General features: G+C 41.9%; 1 protein-coding gene across 2 annotated transcripts in view; it reads right to left on the bottom strand.

Annotated features, from left to right (window-relative positions):
- NELL1 (neural EGFL like 1) overlaps window positions 1–17,735 on the bottom strand; it is a 282,345-nt gene extending 264,610 nt beyond the window's left edge. For both annotated transcript variants that reach the window (XM_056493636.1, XM_056493635.1), the window contains exons 1-2: window positions 17,551–17,735; window positions 13,447–13,575 (exon numbers count right to left, since the gene is read on the bottom strand). In XM_056493636.1, coding sequence (XP_056349611.1) covers window positions 13,447–13,575; window positions 17,551–17,599 — 178 coding nt within the window. In that variant the 5' untranslated portion in view covers window positions 17,600–17,735. The remainder of the gene's footprint in view (window positions 1–13,446; window positions 13,576–17,550) is intronic.
- Between the last annotated feature and the right edge of the window lie 5,199 nt (window positions 17,736–22,934).

The following is a 22,934-nucleotide window of genomic DNA, read 5'->3' on the forward strand; positions in this document are numbered from 1 at the left end:
TTGTAGGTTTGGTCTTATTTCCTCGCACTATAACTCCAAGTGTGTTTGTATTCCAGAAATAAAATGAAACAGATTGATCCATTCATATCTTTGAGCAGTAGATAATAATTCTGATTTCTTATTTAGCACTCTTCTTTCTTGCAGGTTGTCTTGGGGTGACTTTATGATGCTTGTATCCCCAAATCATCTGTTGGTGTTGAATACTGAATAGTAAATACTGCTCATAATTTATGGCAACAATATTTTAAAAAAAAAAATCACAAGTACTTCTGAAGTTCTTTATGATTCCTAAGTTTACCATTAATTTAACTGATACAGTCAACAAATAACCCATTTAAAAAAAAAATTAATATCCAGATTCCACTACAGCAGGAGACAAGCTGAATGCCTAAATTACTCTGACTTTGTTGAAGTCAGAAGTCACACAGAAATCAGAATTTGCCTCCCTGGTGAAAACCTGAATTCCTAAATGTGTAAATCAAAATACTACTTGAAACAGTTCATTAAAAGGCGAGTTTCAACTAAGCAGAAATCTGACTTGGTTTCTTCACTGTGGAGAGAGGTTACTATGCCTAATGCAGCTAACAGACCTGGGTACACCTACAAACAGGTTTTAATTTCCATACATTTTATCACATGAACAATCCAACTAAAAACAATGAAATTATCCTTGAAGCTCAAAGCAAGCATATGCTGAAGTGCTCTCTTGGTTCAAAAACTCTCAAAAACTTGAAAGGCTAACTAGTTTCTTAATTACTTTTAAAGCATAGGTCATGTATTGCTGAAATGTTACAATTTCAGAGCTTTTCTATATTCTACACTCTATCTAGATATGATTTATACAAGCATTAAACTACACGTGTTTCATGAACTAATTCTCCCTTTTGTTTTCTTTCCCTGAGGAAAAAAATCACTTCCATGTTATTGCTAAAGCAAATTAAATCCTGGGTGTCTGTTTTATTTATTAACTGCATGATAATAGCATGAGGCATAATACATTTGTCAGAGCCCTCCTCTACTGAAGTATAATTTCTGCTATCAGCCTCTTTATGTTTACATTCAATATTCTAGATGTCTTTGTTTCTTGGAACATACACAGGCACACATTTATATTTTCTCCCAAAATAAGTATAAATGCTATTGGTGAAGGGTTTCACAACACCCACAACAAAGAACCATAAATAATTAAAATACTTAATCATTCCCCATGAGTTTTACATGATTTGAGAGATTTAATAATTTCTTTTTTAAAGTCACAATAATAACTGTTTTATCTTTTTACACCATAATTATGATTTGGACCATTGCGTTTCTTATTTCACCCAAGCATACCACAACTCATGAATAAAATATGACAACTTTGATAGCATCCATTGCTGTAGGTTCATCCATAACAGGAAACGTGATTGGGGTACTAAAAGCTCTCTTTTTCTCCAAAAGCCTTTGTTTCTGAAAATAAGCTTTTATTTAAATAGAGCTGCCTCGTGTCCTGCCATTTCTGCACTTCTTGCCATCAGCAGTAATATCAGCAATATTGTTTACTTTTTTTTTTTAATGATTACATTTTGAAGCGATTAGGATGGCACAAAACAAGGTGGGCAGAATATCCCGTCTGAAAGCTGGCACACACAAGACATCAAAAGACATTAAAAGCAATGCCAGTATCAGAGAACAAAAAGCTAAAGCAGAGGACACGACTTAAATATGTGAGAAATGTTATTATAAAAGCAAAACTCTTTTTTTCTAGCTCCATAATTAGCTACAATGAAGGAAAGCTAAATTTCTTCCACCATTTCCCAAACAAGATCACTGAAATTAATCCTGCAGGGTCCTCCTATCACAGCTTGTCAGTACATTCCCTGAAAAGGAAGGCTTGGGATGAGTGCAATACATGAAGTTTCCAAATCATCAGCATTTAGCAGATTATTCTACAAATATCATGTTTTAAGGCTGTGCTACTTCGCTTTCCAAACAGCATGATGAGCACCTGTAGAGACCTCCACAGACCACGAAAATTCATGACACATACACACACAAACCCCACTCTCCTCCCACACATCTTGTCTTTGTTATATTCCCTAGTCCCCAGGAAGAGGCTTTAAAATTTCAAAATTGTTTTTCACAATGAGCTGAAGAAGAGACTGAGAAACAGAGGCAGATATGAGTGCCATCTGTAGACAGTCCATCTTAGAAGCAACAAGTATTTAAACTCCAAGATCCAGTATTATATGTGTTTCACTCTTAAAAGATCTTTGCTATTGACCAGTTCACAAAAAGCTTTTAAAAAAATGAAAATAAAGACATAAAAGAGGGAGGTTACACAATACAGGACTAACCTTTACAACACAGATTTATCTTCTTTGGCAGCATCTGTTCCCAGAGATGCCAAATGGAAACCTCACAGCTTCAGAGGGAGTATGTGCAAGGGAAGACAGACTCTAAAGCAGCCCCTGCAGCAATCCTATACTATTTTTCCCTATTTACAGTACAGGGGACCCACAGCAAACTCCACTGTAATGTAAGAAATGTTACCACAAAGGAGGAAGGATGGGGGGCAGAAAAGCTGTAATGAGGGGTTTTTAGGAAGAAAAAGCAATTCTGAGTTACCATACTTTCTGCTCAAAAACAGTGATTCACAGATCCCTGACATCAGAATTACAGGACCAACTATGATATTTCAGCAGACATGCAACCTATAACTAAGGATAATATCCCATGTTGGAGTGGGCATCAGGTGCCAAAACTAATTTTTGCTCATTCTATAAAAAAAAGAAACCTAACACACTCTGTATTTTTGAATAGGCCACAAAAGGCCTATTTCCAAAGGCAAATCACATGATATAACACCATAAAACCAGCACAGTATGACATGAATACTTCATGCCATTTATGTGGTTAAAATGAAAAAATAACAGAAAAAATGTTGCTCCCTTGTGTGTCATTTATACACTCACACCACAGGTGGCAGGATTATTCTAGAATTTGGCATAGAAGAAGTAGATTGAGGTCTCAAGTAGCATCTAATCTTTATTCTTGATAGACAGTTCAAGATAGCAGGATTTTTTACCACAGGAAATGGTCCATGCCTGGCTCCTTCATTAGATCTAGTTGTATCTACCTTTGTGTACTTGTTTAACGTACAAAATCTAAAAAAAAAAAAAAAAAGAAAAAAAAAAAAACCCACACTTCTGAAAGTAATTTCAAATAACACCACTTCCTTTTAGGCAAAAGATGTAGCTGTCTTTAGAAATAATTTAATCAAGCAGGCCAAATATAAGTATTTTTCTCAGTTATTAACAAGTTTCTACTAAAAGCTGAGTTAAAATTTAAGATATCACCACCCTTGGGGTCAAAATACACAATAATAGGCCATTTTGTTTCATTGCCTACAGTAAGAACCCAATTTCTGAGCACTGCTTTTCCCATCCTCTGCATTTCAAGCAGTTTTAGCTCAGCAGTGCCCTACTAATGCTCTTTTAACACAACATCTGTCCAGCAACCCAGAGATGCTATATGAGGTGCAGGGGCTTGGGCAGGATTCTTCACCCAGGACCACTCAGGGACTTGCCCAAGGCAGCACTACTCAGGTGCCAGCTCTGCCTCACCCCAACTTCCCACAGCATGGGTATGTAAGAGTATTTTTTTAAAACTGCCTCTGGGAACTGACAAAGTTTATAGTAGTTTATGTATCTCCAAAGTCCTCAAAGCATTGTTTCATAATTATGTCTCAGGTGATCTTTCATTTCCTCCTTCCCACAGCTCTGACAAGCTCATGGGCCCATCTGACAAGATGTATAGAATATTCTTACTCCACTTTAATATTTATTTACTAAATCAGGAGTTAATTACAGTATTATATGAATTAAAAGTATCCATTTGCCAAAATCTTTTCACAAAAAAGATAATTTTTGTTGTATTCCTGTTTTGATGAAGACACAAGAACTCAAACTGTTAGTGCTACTTTTATCTGAGTTAATTCCATTGTAAGGACCTAGATGTTCACATGTTGTGGAACACTGTTACTAGCAGTATCAGAAACTAATTTCTGCACCCCAGTCTCAGCCCATGAAAGAGTGAAGAACTTTTCTTTCTTTTCTGCATATCTTCATGACAGGACTTTGTCAACAGGTTGCCAGAAGCATTCAAGGCTTTTAGCACAGTACAGAAGTACTTATCCCATCTTCCCTCTGTACTTACCATCGTGGCAAATTAAGACAGATAAGCAGCACAATTATTGTCTCCCAGGAAAGCAAAAGTAACTGTCAAGGACAGAGGAAATGTGTGCTCAGAACTCTCTCCTAATCATTACAGGCATGATGGGAAATCCAAAAAATGTCAAGTAAGAGAAGGCAGCATGACAACATTCAGGACAAGGAGGGGGGGAAAGTAAAAGTAGAAATCAGTCACTGTTGTTTAATGTGACTGGGTTTCTATTTTAGTCTACATTTACTTGGACGCAGGAGTGTTTTAAACAACAGAATACTGAACACCTTCATATCAATATGCTGGACAAACTACACCTAGAGAAGTTTCTAACACAGTCCAACCATTAAACAATAAACAGTCAAGACAGGATGGGTATATAAGAGTATTTTTTAAAACTGCCTCTGGGAACTGACAAAGTTTATAGTAGCTTATGTATCTTCAAAGCCTCAAAGCAGTGTTTCATAATTATGTCTCAGGTGATCTTTCACTTCCTCCACGGAAGATGATTCATCTCACTCAATCTCTCCTATTTCATTGTATTCAATTCCAGATTATTTCTCTGTTCTGAAAATGGTTTTTGCAAAGGAAAAAACCCACATGTAGACTAAGCATTTAACTGAAAGAAAAAAATTGCCTTGTGTACACAAAACACATTAAAAGATTAGCTATATTAAAAAAATATATATTTAATTTATAAGTTAGGCAGATGTTTGAATTAAAGTATCACAGGAAATCCTTGCTCAACCCTCCAGGGAAGAATACTCCAAAACCTTTCTTAACTACAGGATCACACACCTTTTTCCAGAGGACTCCTGTCTCACAGTCAGTGCACAAAGGAAAGAACAAAGAGTAAAAACTTTTTAACAAACAAAGGATCTTAAGTTTTGCTTTATTTTTATTGTTCAAAGCTCACCTTGAACAGTAAATCTAACATACTCAAATCCTTCTCTGAAGGCAGAACACACCAAGCTGATTATTCCAGCACTTATTCCAGCACTGAAATTCCAGTATTTGAGCCTTCTACAAATATTAGTGAATTCTCCATATTACTGTTGTTAGAGGAAAGGGCACTAGGACCTCAGTTGAGCAATACAGCAAATATAAGGTTCTAATTTACTAAAACAAACCCCCACATTATCCAAGCTGCATCCTCCAAAAACCCTTATTAATATAAGTGCACATCATGTGTACTTTACACTAATGCCAAATGTAAACTTTCTGTATTTTTCCTGATTATGCTGCCCGTACTGTAACCAAACCTTTACCTAATTCTCCTGGCCCAAGACTGCAGTCTTTGTGTTTCCCATCCAGGCCACAGCCCCATGCCTCTCTCTCCAGGCTGCTTCTCCCAGCTGCTGAGCACGCCTCCCCTCCCCTTACCATGCTCTTGATCTCTGCACCTCTCTCCCTCCTTCCTCAAGTTAAAGTCCTTGTCTCGTTTTTGTCACAATTTTCCTGCCTAGCCATCACCTGCTTCTCTCTTGGCCTCCAGCTCCTCCACACCTCTCCCCTTGCCATGCCCATCTGGGCCATTTCCTTCAGAGAAATGTCTGTCAGAGTCCATCCAGCTGCTTCCTCCCATGTGCCCAGCAGCACCTATCTCGTTCCTGGCTCTCAGGGGAGCCTGCTCATCCCAACCATTTCATCGAAACTTACAGACTCAATCCTTGGCGCTAGACTTCCAGCTTTAAGTCCCTCTCATTCCCAGCTTCTACAGAGGGAAGGGATGAAAAGCAGGGAAGGAAGGGGTGAAAGCAGGACAAGCACTCAAGACCCAAGGAAAGAACAAGGCCTGCTGATGGACACAAGCCCAGAAACCATCTCCATCAGAGAAGTACCAGTTTCCTCCATCCCACTGGGTGCAGTCAGACCAGCTATTGGCAACCTACTTAAATTCTCATTTTAGCAGTGCTTCACAGAGCAGCTCTGCCAAGGGCTTACCACTTCTGTCAACACTCAGGATGGTGGGCAGCTGCCATGGCTCCTAAGGACCAGGCTGGAGCTTGGAAAAACAGGGGAACATCTCAAGGGATGAGTGTGGAGCACCAGCGAGGATCCCGCTCTCCAAGGGATGGGCTGGGCCCTTTTTCTCACAACCCCAGCCAGCCCTGAAAGCAGATCAGCTTTAAGTAAATCACCAATTCTGCCACGCCCAGGTGAGAAGGGCATTCTCAGAAGGGATACCTCAGTGAAAAGCCAGGATAAACAGCCAAAATTAACCAAGGAATGGTACCACATGATGGGGGCAAGAGGCTGATCCACACCTCGGGTGGCAAGGTGTTTTTATGACACAGACAAAGGCTTTTTATCTGATGGCAGCTGCCTTTCTCTCATGAACTCTCAGGAGCCCAGGACAGGCATCCCACAGGCAACATGGGGTAGACCCCAAATTTACCCACCCCTGTAGGAACCAGAGCAGGTCTACACAGTGTGACACATCAATGGAAAAATACCTCACTCTGACCTTTGAAAAATAAAATAAAAGCTCACAAGTTCAAAGAGCTTGCAGAGTTTCCACGAAGATAACCCTCTGTGGTGAGCTGCAGGATACCTCTGTGAGGGGACATACTGCTGGCTCTGGCCAGTCTCACCTCAGAGAACAGCCCAGCCCCACACCCAGGCTGGCAGCACCTCAGGCAAAGTGTGTTTTAAAAGGGGGAAAAAAAAAAATCTCATCCAGCTGGAGGGAAGCAGCTGTGCAGGCACAAGTGATGGTGGGCAATACCTGGTGAAAAAGGAATGAAAATAAAAACCAGACATTCCAACAGTGCAAGGTCATCAGGTGCTTTGCCAACTGTCTCAAGGCATGCGAAGGAGGGGGCTGCCAGCAGCCTCAGGTGTGCCCAGAGACTCTGCCCCAAAAACACCAGCATTCCCACAAGATGGGCTATTCAGATACACCACCATGGAAAAGGTACTAGAGCTACCCTCTCCCGTGACAGCTAAAGGCAGGACTAACATTTCCAGCCACTATGTTGTGCCTTCCTAATTTTCTGCCGCTGTGAGATTTCTGCACAGTAAAAACAATACTGCTGATACTTAATATTTGCTATAAATGCAGCAGGAGAGATCCCACAAAAAGCAGTGACTCTTGTCTCATTACCTCATGTAAAGAGGGACTGACACCTGAATTCCAAAACACTAAAGTTTATCACTCCTACTCACTGCAGACCTCCTACCACCGGCCCCAGGAAGAGTAATGACATGTTTCCTGCCTGAGCTGTTATCTGCTCTCTGTCATCATGTCCCTGGCTATTTTCTCAGCTCTCCAGCTCACTCACCTTGCAGATTATGCCAGCATAACAGAGTTTAACACTTGAAGTGGATTAAAATCTTGGCCATAGCACCCAGACCACTGAGACTGAAGGTGAGAAGTTCAGCACAGATGGACAAAGGCAGCAGCCTTCACCTGGCCTTGGAATTCAGTGAGCATAGCTCAGTGCTGAGCTGCTGCCCCAAACACATTGCCAGGGCACAAGAAGCATATTCTGAAGACTGTCCTACCAGAAGCAGAGCTAGCATTCCTGATAAAAAGGGTATGTGCCCACTCCTGATTACAAGATCAATTTAGGAAGTTGTTCTTATCCACTAATCTCAAAACATGGCAAAGCTGGCCAGCATTCAAACCTCTTTCAGTTCAGCACTGCAAAATCTGACTTCTTGGACTGAGATTCCTGGATTGGAATCTGGAAACACTTCTACTTTATAAGTAAGGAATTAGTCTAAAAAAAAAGTCAGTCAGTCATAAAGCACTGAAGGAAAACACTAACACTTCATCTGGAAGCTCAAAAGCCTTCTGGGAGGCACCTCTACCCACTTTAAAAGTGCAGGTTTGATCTCTCTTTTGGCCTGAAGCAGGACAGTCCTTTTGTTTCACGAACTCAACAAGTTTCACTCTTTTTCTCACAAAAACATTGCCTTTCTCTGTGCTTTAAGATACTTGTTATTCTTTCACCTTTCCTGTTGGAGCCACGACTGTACAGAAAAGAACTCGGCAGTCTCTAGTACAAAGTGGGAATAAGAAGCATGACTGAACTCCGTGCTGCAGGAGCTCAAGGCCAGGTGTTTCTCTTACAAATCCAGTGGTTGTTTAATACAAGTCAAGAAACAGTCAAGAACAAAGCACCGTAGATCTCCAGACTTCGAACAGTACTTGGTGCTTTATTTGCTGAGTGCTAAACATAGTATACATAGTAAAAAGACCATTCCTAATTTAAAGGCCAAGTTGAAAAACAGTGCCAGATTGCTACAAAGCCTTAATAAACTTTAGGGGTCTGGGGGAAACTGTTTTGTAAGTAAAGGCTTTAAGTCTCTGTTAGCTCAAAAGACATGCTGCAGAAAGAATTAAAAAGAAATAGGCAGAGATGACAGGTTGTAAAAGGAATAAAATTTTACTTCCACAACAAGAACTGAGCACATAACAAAAGTTAGACTGGTAAAAATAATCACATAATTTAACGGCTAGGCTGAAACCTGGTCTCAGACTACCTAGAAACAAGATGACCAGTCAACATCTTCTTGCCTTATTTATCATCAGAGCTTTTTTCTGCCACTGAACTCAGGATCATGATAACCCAAAGTCTGGACAAGCCCTACTTCCCTGCTATCTGAAACAGAGAACAGGACTGAGCCTCATCAAGGGAGCCATAACTCAGGGTTTCTTAATGTACTATTCACAACATTTATTATTTACAATTACGTATTATTTACATTAATTGTCTTATCTACACTCTACAGTGTAATTCCATTCCGATCCTGTACATTTTTCATGCCTGTCTTATAGGCATACTATTTGTAGATGTCTTACATTTGATGTTTGTTAGATGTTATTTTAAGGCATTAGGTGAAAAGTTCATATTTTCAATATATTTCTTTGAGGCAGATTTTCCACCCACTCCCACAACCATTTCCTTGAATTTATTGGTCTCCTGGCTGGGGGGAAGAAGATGTGGGCCAGACATCAAGGTCTTGGGTGACCCATTCCCCAAAACCACTCATCACGAATCTCCATTCACCTTCTCTGCCCCTTCATGCTAGAGCAGCTCATCTGCCCACAAAGATATTTTTCCCCACATTTTTGTGCAAAAGTTAGTAAAAGATAAATAATTAAGACACCAGAATGCTAGGGATCTTAAGAATCAGACTGTTAGCAGAATTGCCATTATGAGTTATGTACCTACATTTCCTAATGCACATTGCCAGCACTTACACTGCTTTTTTTTAATTTCCTCATCCCCCTTTCACAGAGAATAGAACTGAAACATACAAATAACAGACCTGGTCAATCAAAAATCCAGCTGAAATACTCTAATGATCGAAGTCCATGCCCAGCAGGACCACTTAGATGACTACACTTAATTATAGGTTTCTAGGCTTTTTTCAATTAGGAACAAATTTACTTGCCCAAAGGCAAGCCACATCTTGCAATGGCCACTTTGCTTCTACCACGCTGTCATACAATTTGCAACAGAGCTGAATTTGTTTCTTTGCCAATAAAGCTGTTTCATAAAGAAATCTGAGGTTTGGCTGTTAATACCAATATTACTAAAAAATCAGAATACTCCACTAGCTTTACTGGGATCATCTCAGACTGAAATCACAAACTCTTCAGAGAAGAATCTTTCTTCATTTTCTCTAGGAAAAATTAAATCATGACATCACTCCCCAGAAAGTCTGTAACAAACAGTATGTCACTTACTGTAAGAGAGCTATCACTGACCAAAAGCCTAACTAAAAATAAGAGTTTCCCTTTCTTTTGTGCATATCTTCATATCATCCCTCCTCTTTTCATTTCCTCTTTTTGCCTCTAAAGGTAACTGAAAGAATGCTCAAAACTTATACAGCTCTTTCAAATGGTTTAATTCAGAGAAAAAAAATCTTTTTTAGGAAAACATTTCCTATTTTCCTGGACTTTCCCTGCACACATAACTGTCTGGGTTGGGGAAAAATTACTATTTCTCTACCTCCAAGATGTAAACTTGCTGGAACACAAAAAAGAATGCTCTCAGTTTGAACAGCTCCAGTATTTCTCCTGGCACTCCAGCCATTTCATCTCTGTCCTGGGGTGACTTTATGGTGCTTGTATCCCCAGTCGTCTGTTCCATTTGTGCTGGATGTTAGGTTCTGCATTAAGGCTGGTTCCAAGAGTGAAGGGGGAGAGAAAAGGTGCAGAGTTTGTTATCAGAGACTGCACTCGCTCCCCTGCATCCTTCACACAGACTGTGTTGGCTGCAGGGCATGGCAGGAGAGAGCTCCCCTTTGCTTTTAGTTAGTTTTTGACTAGCTGAGGCAGACAAGTTCCCTGGACTGTGGCTTTTTTTTTTCTTTTTCTTGGAATTGTTTGAACCTGCTCTGGACTGAAAACCCAGAAGAGCCCCAGGAGCTCACACCTGTGGCACCCGGGTCTGGCCTGGGCTGTGACATTTCCCAGTGCTGGAGGGACTGAGAGCAGCCTGAGTGAGCCGGGCTGCAACCCACGGGAGGGACTCTGCTGAATCTGTCATCTCTCAGAGCAGCGAGAGGTTTTGCTGTTTAGTCTTGTTAATTTTTGTGCTGGGGAGTGCTTTGCCTATTAAATAAACAGGTTTTTTCCACTTCTCTCTGAGGAAATCTTTTCCCAAGCTGGTTAGGGGAGGGGCCACTTGAATCTGTTTCCTAGAGGGATCCCATTCAGAGGTTTCCTCCCAAATTTCCCCTAAACCAAGACAAGACAGAAAATTTTCAACAGGGAGCTTTTATGTAAGCTCAGAGCCCTGATACACGCTGGCAAAGGTGGCAGGAAAAACTGTCACTGTGAAAACCACATCCCAAAGAACATACAAACTCTCTTTTTTCCTATACTAGGGAATCCTCAGCAGTGAAAGCTCGCTAGGGAAGAGGTCTTCTAATGTGACTCCCTGTGCAGCAATCATTCTGCCAGGTGAAACAGGTCCTGTCCTGCCCAGAGGCTCCAAGACCACACTGGAGCAGTGGGGCAGAGGAGGCACAGCACACATGACCTGTACATGTGGTACAGACTAACCAGAGCAGAGCTATGCTGAAAGGACCACATCTTCCAGGCTGCAGTAACTGGTCCAAGAGGATACAGTAATTTTGAAACTAAGCACTAACTTCCAGGCTTTTCTCTCCTCTGGGAGTGTCATGTTGGACAAAGTGGGTTTTTTTATGAATATCTGTGGGAGAAAGTATTACTTCTATTCTAGACATAGCAGTCACCCATCCATTACTCCAAGTTCTATACTGGTTTTACTCTATGGCAAGATAAAAATCAAAACTGAGTATCTCCTGCTTCCAGGCAAAGGCCTGGCACACAGCCAGACTGTACCTGTAAAGTAAGTCACCTTTGCTAATAAAAGGGAATCCATACAGCTGCCAACACACTGCTGATATTTAACAAATAACAGATAGGAATAAGAAGGGAAGAAGACAACAGGGCAGCCTCAGACTTCCATTCCAGCTGGCAGCAAAGGCCTTCAGTCTTCTCATGACCCAAGGGTTGGTGAGTTTTATTGAAGAGGGTGATTTTCCTGAGCCACCTTCCAGGAAGTTTTACATACTGAAGCACAGGGCTATTCCTGCGTGCATTAGCAAAAAGCATTTCTGTTCTAGGAATTAAAAAAAAAGCTTTATTTACCTAAATACAGTCTGCATATTGTTTAGGTATTTCATACAGAAAATGTTTGTTTATTGCTTCCCATTAACATCTTATCTTTCAGTCTGTCTGTTCATATGAATTTTGTAAGTTCCACTTTTTTTACAACAGTCTTAAGTTCCTAAACAACAGGTGGATAATTCCAAGGAGAAAATAACAGAATATCCAAGACATCTTCACCATTAACCTTTCAAAGTTACTTTCAGTATCAATGGTCTCAATCCGAGTCCTGACAAACACATCTTGTACATCCCTACAGCTCTGACCACCAGCCTGTGAAAACTCACCACACCATCCCATCAGTGTGGCTGCAATTAACTGCATTGAATAGCAATTGGAATTATTAATATATTTAGGCCACTGCAGTCCTTAGATGAATGGCTATATTTTAACATTATGTGTCCATAATACACAAACCTGGAGTTAGGGTATGAAAAGAAGGACAATTGGTATCTTAAAATTAAAAGAATCAATGGACACTAATTTTCTGGACACTAATTTGGGAATGGGTGAAAATTAAGCTACTTGTTGTACTATAAAAGACAGGAAACAAATCCTCAGGTGGTCTTCAGAAGCCTCTGCTCTGACTCCTAAACTGGCCTTGGCCAGATAAAGAATCAACTAAGATTAAGACCCACTTCCCTTATTATTTACAGTAAAGTCAGCTAGCACTGCAGATCCAGAACTAAAGCAAAATGAGATCATAATCATTTGCCTCTAAAAACAGCTACAGAAGACAGATAAGAAAAAGGGAGACACTAATATGCACACTTCAACACTGAGTAAAGCACAGTAAAGAAAAAAACACAGGAAGTCTCCACAATAAAAATGCTTCCAATCCTTCTTTAATTCATATGTTAATCTCAAGTCATATTAATATCCTTCTTGCCTAATTAGCACATTGTAGCAACTCAGTGCTTCTACCCCATGGGACATTGTCCCTTAATCTAGACCTTATTTAAATACATCATAAAGCTACATTCAGAATTTCATTCAGTAAAAAAAAAAAAATTAAAAAAAAAAAAAAAACCAACATAATTTTAAAACATTTCACAAACTTATGTTAGAATATTTAATGACCGGGGAGGAAAACAACAAATCAAAGCAATTTATACTGTCCTTGATACTCAGCTCAGGCAGTTAAATACAAAAGTGTTCTATTTGGCCACTTCAGCAGTTTTCACAAAGTTAATGAAAGACTTGCTACATTACTAATCAGTGTCAATACACTAAATGCCTTCTCATAGTTACACAGCTAAAGCTGTGTATCTCTCTGCATGTATATGATCACAGAGAAAAAAATCACAAGTCCATCCACTGGAACCACTCCGACATATTTAGTGAGAAATAAGTATTGGGGAGTATTGAAAACCTACCCAGAAACACTTCCCTAAATTCCTTTGCAACTACCTGACAGCACACACACAAAAAATATTATCTGTATTTCAAGAATTAATTCCAAGAAATAGAAATAAAAGAAAGTAACATTTAAATAAGACCACCATTACAGGGAATCACTTAAGCATCAAAGCTCTTCTGAGTTCATGCAGACAGAAGTGAAATAAGAAAATTGAGGATGTTTCTCTCACCTTGGAATAAAAACGCTTTGCTGGCATTGTGTAGTCCTGACACTTGTGTTACCCCCAGGGTTGTATTCACCAGATCCAGCTCTGTGATGATATCAATTTGTAAGTCAGGATCCATTCCAAATCCTACAGCTGTTGGAGGCAAAGAGAGTTAGATCGATTTTTATTTCAAATTAGGTAATAGAAAGAATAGAGAAGAACATCTAGCACAGACATTTCTACTACCTTCCCACTCGCACACACACTGTACACAGTAATTACTTATAAGACAGTAACTGTGCTGCAGGAAAGAAAATATATTCTATTCCAAGTCTTTCAATTAAATTATTTCCTTCACAGACATTTGACTATGCATGTGTTAAAACATTCTAAAACTGATGTGTTTTTGCAGTATCTTCACAAGGTTAAAGAGTAATAAATAAAGAAAAGCATATCCACCTAAGCAAAACAATGAGAGAGATTTGCAGCTTCATCTCTTGGCCACACAACATTTCCAGTGAGATGTGAGGACTGAAAATTCCTCTTACATTTCCTACCTAGCTGGGACCAATTGACCAGGCCCACAGCTCAACACCTAAATGTAATCCATTTTCCCAACTGGACCCAAGGACCCTGGAGCAGATATGGTAGCAGAGCAAAGAATACCATCCTGTAGACTAAGAACCTTGGGTGATTCACCCAAGGTGTTTGACATTGCTTCAGAACACCTCTGCTGTTGCTAAAGCCCACCTACAAACACCACACACTCACTCACCCAAACCAGCTGCAGCACCTCTGAGCTGCAAGGAGCACCTACTGGAAAAGCACAACTCTAAACCTGAAATTCATAAAAGGCTTATGCCCAGGAAAAGCCTGGGTACTCTTCAATCTAGAAGGGATCTGATGGGATAGACATAAAAGACACAGACTCCAAAACTCTGAAAGTGCTATGTTGAAAAGCTCAGGGCAACTTGATGGTTAGCACACCAAATTCATCAAACATACCTCCTTTTTCTAGGGATGGGAAGATGGCAGCCTGACCTCAGTGTTTCTGTCAACACAGCAGTAAGAGTGACACGAGACCTGTGCTTGAAACACAGGTCAAATATCTCGTGTGGAATCCAAACACTTTCCTAATTAAATTTTTCATTAACGTCACTAGTAACAGGAACAGGCTGCAAGAATGAAACCCTGACACAGCTGAAGTCAATGGTAAAAGTCCCATTGACTTTCGTGGAGCAAGGACATTACCTGTAAAGCACGTTCAGATTGATTTCCACTAAGTAGACTTCACTTTCAGGTCTAAATTGATTGATCTGTTATTCCAGGACTATACTTCTGGATCATTTAAGCAGCAAGTACTCTAGTTTGATTCTTTGAAAGGCTCTGAGAAATTACTGAGGTGTACAGAATGAACAAGAAGTTACATATACTACTCATATATCTTCTGTACTCCAGCACTTTCTCTTTCCCTCAAGGATGAAAAGTTGTTGGAATAACATGTTGTGGTAATGTAAAGGATTCTACTCCACAAGGGACAGAGCACTAGAAAATACTGAAAATACAGCTTTAGGAGGTCTCTAGCAACCTTACTCTACAAGGAAAATTAAAATCTAGAGGCATCTGATGGAACTGAACTCCATGAGCGCTGACACATCCACACATACACAGTGCTTTCATAAGGATATGGGGATAAACATCTTTCTGTAGAAAACTGGAATGGGGAGAATATTGGAGAACCCAGATAAACTTCTTCAAAGCTAAAAACTTCCCAGATAATCAGCAACATTATCAGTCTTTTGGTTCTATCTATGACTTCCACCCAAGACACTCAGGCACTGAATGACCACAACTGACACTGTCCACACTGGTGGACCAAAAACACCTTCCCCTCCTGGAATAAAACAGGAAAGGACTTGTTATTCTTCTAAGACTTTCATTCAGCAGGAAAGAAGCACAATGTAAACAGTGTGAACTTAGCTATCAGCAAAGACAAGTGTTTGCCATCCTTGTGAGAAACAGGGCATACTGTCCCTCATTAGAAAGGGGCTACATCTATTCAGATCAGCAATAATCTACTAATATGAAGGGAGGTCAAGTAGGTACTAAAACTTGCTCAATAGAAAGGACAAACTGTGTTGAGAAATCTCAACCCCATTAAAATAAGTGAAAGCTCTGTCACAGCCATCAACAGGATGGGGACAGAAACCACAGCAAGCAAGTATAGGCACTCCCATAAATCACAGTAGCTCCACTGCTCTATTAAAGCTGTTTATTCCAGCCTGAATACCCAAAGCTCAACAAGTATACATCACTGTAGCTCCACAGGCTTCGATTCATGCCAATGAAGGATCTCATGTGACAGCTTCAGTGTGTTCTCTTCCAGCTTTTAAAATACTTCGGAAAACAGAGACTGTTTCTGATGTCACAGTAACTATTTAGTGAGAGTCTACACTGCTTTAAATATCTAGTCATCTTCCTGAGCTGGGTCTTCAAATGGCAGCAGGCACTCAAATGACTAGTTAATAATTAATAAACAACAAATCAGCAGCTTCAGTATGATAACCAAGTCTCCTTTTCCCCCTGTGGTCTCCCCCAGTCTGTTAGAAAGATACTACAGGCATATCAACCACACTTGCATGCAGTACTTTATGCTGTCTCTTTTCAGTGGAACAAGCAGCTGGAAATACCACCTCTTCCTGAAGTAAAAATTAAGCATCAAGCCATCTGCTTTCACTGGAGAGCTATGCAATGCCTGGGCCCGATTCTGGATAGTGTTGCCTTCAATTCCTATTTAAAGTAATTGGGCCATTCGCCTTATATCAGTGGCTTACACAAGCCACACTTCAAATGTTTCAGGCAGGTGGGTGGGAGTAGAAATCATCTCAGGACTTGGTGGATTCAGCCCAATGTGAACTGAAGGCACTACAGTAGATTAGAGGATTAAGCCATATAATTATGAATGATGTCACTAGGAAATCCCTAAAAGAAATTAATTCTGCCTTACAGCTCTGACAGCTTTTATTCTCTGCTTCCGCCTTTATCACTTATACCTAAGCCCCAGCAATCATGCTATGCTCTATCTAGCCAATGTGCAGCCATGCAACATATGCAGCACATCCACAATCTCCTCGACATGTGTAAGTGCTATTCCAGGATGGAAAACTTTTACTTAAAGCACACTCAACACAATCAAGCCATTTGCACATATCCATGTGAAACCATGCAAAAATGGTAAAGAAGAGGCTCTAGAAGAAGCATTTTTCTCTCTCCTCTCACAACTTCGATGGCAATTGTTGCACACAGAGAACTTTCCGAGTAGTAGAGTTTTGGGTCCTGTTGACCATTTAAATCTCTCTGTATGCACTATCAGGGGTAACACCGCTATGAAAGGGAAGGATTTTCTTCCAACAGTTTTTAAGCTGCATCTCTCTGTAGATTTTGATAAAGTTATAATTACGATAAGAATTTAATTATAGAACATTAATTCCTTTGCACTTTTGATAATTGTGCCGTGTGGTTTCCTTGAGAATAGCCACAAGCAGCACGGAGAAACGTGCCCCTCAGCACAAGGGAAGGAGCGGTACCCGGGGACCAAGAACAAAGCCTTCGCAAGGAACAAGAAGCGGTACTCGGGTTGCGCAAGGCTGGAGAGAGCGGAGCCGGCACGGCACCGGCCGGAATAACGCGCTTGCAGCAGCAGCATCACGCCCGTAGCGCCGCGCCTCCCGCCCGGTACCGCGGGCAGCACCGCGCACAGCCCAGACACAGCCCCGGAGCCGCCGCCCGCGCACCGCCCGCCCAGACCCTCCGCTCCCCGTCCCCGCGGGGCGCAGCCCGCACCGCACGCCGCTCTCTCTCAAAACTTTCCCACGCCTGCCCTCAGCCCCGCGGAGCGGCCGCGCCGCCGGGGACGAGCCCGGCTGCCCCCGCGGAGCCCCGCGCCCGCCCCGCTCGGCGCTGCGGGGGATGCCCGGCCCCGCCGGGGCGGCTCCCGCTGCCGCCGCCTCCCCGCAAAGTTTCCGCCCGCCGCCAGCGCACCCCGGGCGGCGGCCCCGGCCCTCGCTGCCCGGGGAGGCGGCCGGAGCGGACCCCGGCCCCGTCACGGACCCCTGCCCGGCCCCTCACCTGCCCCGGCGGCGGCCGCACACGCCCAGAGGAGCAGGAGGAGACCCATCGGCGCGGCGCGGGCGGCGGCGCCCGCTCGCTCCCTCCCTCCCCGGCCGCCGGCAGCTGCTGCGGAGCCGCACCGAGCCCAGCGGAGCCGAGCGCAGCCTCCGACGCGCGGAGCGGCTCCGGCAGGAGGCGGCGGCGGCTCCGCCCGCTGCCCAGGCGCGGCCCCGACGCCCCCGCAGCGGGGCTCCCCGCCCGCCCCCCGCCGTGACGCGCGGCCCCCCCGGGCCTCGCCAGCGCCGCCGCCCGGCCACGGCCGCGCTCCGAGCTGAGCGGCCCCGCTGCGGGCAGCCCCGCACTGCGCACCGGCCCCGCTCCCCGCAACGGGAACCCCCCAGCGAGAGGGACCCGCCGCCCGCTGCGGCTCGTCCGGGCGGGTGCAAGGTACGGCGGATCCGGGGCACCTTCCTCTTCTTCTCGGTGAAAGAATCAACCCTCATTAACTCTTTACTCTTAGCAATAATTTATGCCGCGTATGAATAAACAAAAAGAAATTATGAGGTATGATACAGAAACCTGTGCCGTTCTTCGGCTTCTTGCATGTCCTTGCTCAACTCCCTTAACTGCACTTTCATGCCTCTAACATGTAAAAGGGAGGTAAAGTATTTAAAGATACTCGTAAGCCATATGAGAATCTGCTCTGAGAGCTGTTCTAAAACCTGTCTTCAAGTGTTTCTTCACTCCAGCCTTTTAATTTGGCTCGCTGCTTGGCAAGGAACGCACTACCACATGCCTCGGTTATATGCAATACTCTTCCCTGCAGAACACCTGGTTTAATTTTGAAGGACAGTTTACTGGCCTCTGATGATGTTCCCACCCCACCTAACAGGAGCAGAGTGAGATTTCCAGATTTGATCTACAGTTGCAAGCCTCAGGATCATCCTCTCTGCTCCTTGCCTTCGTCGTGATTTTGTGCTGCACAGTGCAAATTCCAGCCATCTTAAATGTTAAATAAGCTGTACATTTGGACAAAGTTAGGATGACACCATAAAAATCATGCTCATCTTAGGGGTGCAGTTGCATTCATACACATTTACATTGGCAAGAGCAAAAAGTCTGACTTGGTTGCCTAATTACTTAATTAGTGAGATGTCTGGAAACAGCTGTTCCTGCCTGCCAGCAAAGTTATGCACTCCAGGAAACCTCTGGGGTGGCCACTCAGAAAGCACGTCAGTAATTTATCTCCAATGTATCAAAACAACTTTTTTTCTTTGAATGTAACTTCGCAGCTTCTTCCCTTTGGCTAGGGCACCCGCTATCAGCCACGGGGCGAGAGGAGGTGCACACACATGGTATACAAGTGTGTGTGGGTATGCACAGATACTCTTTATAACCATAGCAACAAGAGAAAAGAGGCAATGGTACCTCAGCACGTGAAGACACACCCTCTATTCCATCGTGATAACATCAGGGTTCTGCACAGCAGTTACTATCTGATTTTAGAGATTTCTTTTTGGGGAACAGGTCTGTATATACAATTTCTGTTAGCTTAGATCTGTTTGTGCTTATCTGGTAGTAAAATCAGTGTCTATCTAGACATCAAATTTAATCTAATTCAAGTTTTCCATTTTCCACTTAATTCAGAGTCTTAAATGGGTATACAATTTAAACTAGCTTTAGATTCTCAAACTGATCTGTTTAACCTAAGACTGGATAAAATGTTGTTTATAAAAAATTGCTGTGGGTACATGAAAAAATTTGCACCATGTTATGAGCTGTAAAATACAGTTTCAAAGACATGTTGAGCAATCTCATGGAAAATAATATCCTAGCCATTACTGATTTCTTCTTCTGTTTACTGGAAGCATCCAAAAGCCCACAGGTACTGCAAAAAGTAACACAAGCAGCTTGGTAAAAAGTGCTCTGAAAAAAGCTGATCCCACAGTAGTGGCTCTTCCTATAGTCCAGCTCAATGCCCAAATGGTCACACATTTGGAGAGCATTTGGAGAGCACATATGTTCAGCTGTTCATATGGAGAAAGGATAGGGCAAATGGATGGAAAACAAAACATCCCCTTCTTGCAGCCAACACTATTCTTACACCTCCCCTAATGGTAACAAATAATCTCCCTTTATTGCCAGAAAATCAAACCTTCTGATATATTCTTATGGGAAATATAAACAGCTGAAAAGTTTGACTTCCAGATAAGAATTAAAAACTGTGTTCCTGAGTATTCATAGCAATTAAAAAAAAAAAAAATCTGAAAGTACTTTTGCAAGAGTGAAGCATTTATCCTGGAAACTGAGCTGGATTTCAGCTCAGATAATATTTCTGTGAATATTGTTCTTGCACTCTCCATTGGTCACTGAATGCACCTTGGTTTTGACCTAAATTACTGTGAAGTTGCCAACTGTGTGGTGTTAAACTGTTAGTTCTGCCAGCTGCAAAGCTTGTGACATTTTGTGGTTGGAGGAAGGATTTTTGAGTAGGCCCAGTGTCTCTCTGAGCAGTTAGTTGTAGGGCTGTGTGCCACAGCTAAAATGCAATTACTTCAAGGGTGTCTAAATATGTGTGGACTCAGTTGCCAGCTGCACTACCAGCACTGGGAAACAGCAGTGCTTGCACCTGGGAAAAGGAAGGGAAAGGGAAAGGGAAAGGGAAAGGGAAAGGGAAAGGGAAAGGGAAAGGGAAAGGGAAAGGAACAAACCCCACCACTCATGGGCTCATGGGCTAGAAAACCTCCTCAATTCACCAATAAGTCTTGCATCCCTGGAAAGTCTGGTTCCGTGGGGACACTTGTGATCCATATGAGCAAAGTTTGTTTTGCTGCCGGTAGAGGGCAAAGATTAGCATCAGCACTTACACCTGAATACTGTGAAGAAGACTTGGTGGAAAGGAAGGGGGGATTAATGTATGCCATGCTTGCCTTGCCCACTGACAAATACTTGTAAAGGACTATATAATCAGTTCAGAAGGCTAAAAGCATCCACTTTAGGGTTTGCCGTTACATAAGTAACTAATTAACAGATCCATCGGAAGGAAGCCTTACAAAGAAAAATCATTTGTTTGCTTCTGTACACAGTCATGGAGCTCTTTTTTAAATTTTATTTTTAATTCCCAAACACATAGTTAGCTAATGTTTGAAGACTGAGAAGTCTAAACTAAACTTTACAGCAAATTAATCCATTTGGTATAAGATGTGCCCGTCAACCTCCATACTGACTGTAGGAATTTCAGTACTAAAAGTGTAAAATTATTTCAGACTAAGCACATCAGTGTACTAGTGTAGTAGAACACGTGCCTATCTTCCAGCTGTTAAGTAACATGCATTGGTATAAATTGTGGCCGTGGTCAGTCCATACAACCAAGTTAAAAGGACATGGATTTTTATCTGTTCCCATACATTTAAAGATTTGATGCAGTAGATGCCTAATGGTGACAGCAAATGACTGTCTCTTACTCCCAAAATTAATGTGTTTCATCATTGACATACTCTGGTTTGAGGGTTTGACACATTCCAAATGCATCGGTTTTTCCTCCTGAAAAGGATATTACTGGCACTCAGCTTTCTCTCAGGACTTTCACGATGCTCGCTGGTAACTTCAGACTTTCCCAAAATGAAATCTGCCTGCACAGGTTATGTGCAAAGAATGACTAGTCTTTTATCACCAGGTCCTACCACCTTCCTTACCCATGCGTGCACATTTCAGACAAATGCAAGCTTAAAGACAGAACACTCAGCTGCAGAGCAGTCTTCCGGTTCAGACCCTCGCCTGAAATGAATCATGCTCTTGGCACAAGCATCTCTTGTGTTACCACTTCTGATGACACGTCGTGACATCATGCTTCAGCTACTGTATTTGGGGAAAGTTTCTCAAAAGCTCATGTCTGCCAACAGCGAAACAGGTTGGACCAGTACCATTCCCATAGCAGACTTGGAAGAGAAGAACCTGCTTTCCAAATCAGTGTTGTGGCACATGGCTCTCACCACACAGCAGGAATTCAAACATGAGGTACGATAACACCAGAAACTGTTCTTTACACTTTCCTTCTTCACTTGCTTCTCTTTCAGCCTTCCATTTGCATCTCCAGTAGATATGAACCTCTCTTGTTTTAACAACCTTTGGGATAATTGAATTGATAGGGTAAGAAGGATTTAAACAAATCCAGTTGGTCCTCTGTTAGGCAATCAATTTTTCCACAAGGTACAGAACACTCAATAGTTAAGAAACCAGCTATTTAAATGATACTTGTTTCTGCAGCTGTGCAACATCCCCATTTCCCAGGAGGGCTGTTTCCAGTTGCTGCTCAATGTTTCTAACAATCAAATGGATCAATTCTGAAGATACCTTAAGGCTGTGTGTTAAGTAAGAATTATGTTTGTGGTGTGTGTTGGGTAGGGAAGGAGGAGGTGGGAAAAGAGGTATTTCATTCACCAGAAAAGTTGATGTAATTTCTGTTTTAAACACTGGACATTTATTTAGTCTTTAGAGCCCATACATTATTGAATAATTTTAATTTATCACATCCAAATATATTAGGCAAATATATAATACAATAAATTGCATTTGTACACATAAATACAAAATTTGAGGTAGGGCCTCAAGAAAAATGGTTTCTGAAATTAACAACATACAGCAACCTAATATGTACTACATGAGATACACATGATACATTCTTTGTAACAATATATCTTTTGCACATACAGCTAATGAAAAAAAAATTAATGATCTGGTTAGGGTACAAATCTTTATCCATAGGCAGCAGTACCCCATAGAATGCCTGTAAATATATATATATATTTATATATGACATTACGCAAGTAATAAAGATTTAACCCATCAGCGATGGGTCCGTAATAAAGTGCCATAGGACACAGGGAGCAAATTCTCAACTGGTGTAAATTGTCACATCTCCAGAAAAAGCTGTGACAATTTATGTCAGCCAAGCATCTACCTTACAAGGTAATACTAGATAATATAAAGGACAGGTCACAACATGTTTTAGTCAATTTTCCTAACAATGGAAGATAGCTGTAAGGCAAATGGTTACCTGAAGATGTATTTAAATGTTATGGACAAATAAAATATTGCAAGCATTAAGATCCAACCTAGTTCTCACATTATGATAAACCCCTCAGGGAAACCTTCTGTCTTTGGCGACAGGCTGCCTGAGGGTGACAAGGGCAGAAATCCCGATACCTCTTCCCTCCTGCCTCAAGTCTCCGACCTGAGCCCCTCAGGATCATAATTTTCGATTTTATGAGCACACCATCTAACTACAAACCAAGAAATAAGTATCTCTTACAACAGCAGAACAGAGAAGTTTTCTGGGATGCCTCTGATGGAAAAGCTCTGCTGTCTGCAATCCACAGTTCCTACAAGTCTGTCCTTGATTG

This window comes from Oenanthe melanoleuca, chromosome 5 (assembly GCF_029582105.1).
Source record: "Oenanthe melanoleuca isolate GR-GAL-2019-014 chromosome 5, OMel1.0, whole genome shotgun sequence".
In the NCBI taxonomy this organism is placed as follows: domain Eukaryota; kingdom Metazoa; phylum Chordata; class Aves; order Passeriformes; family Muscicapidae; genus Oenanthe; species Oenanthe melanoleuca.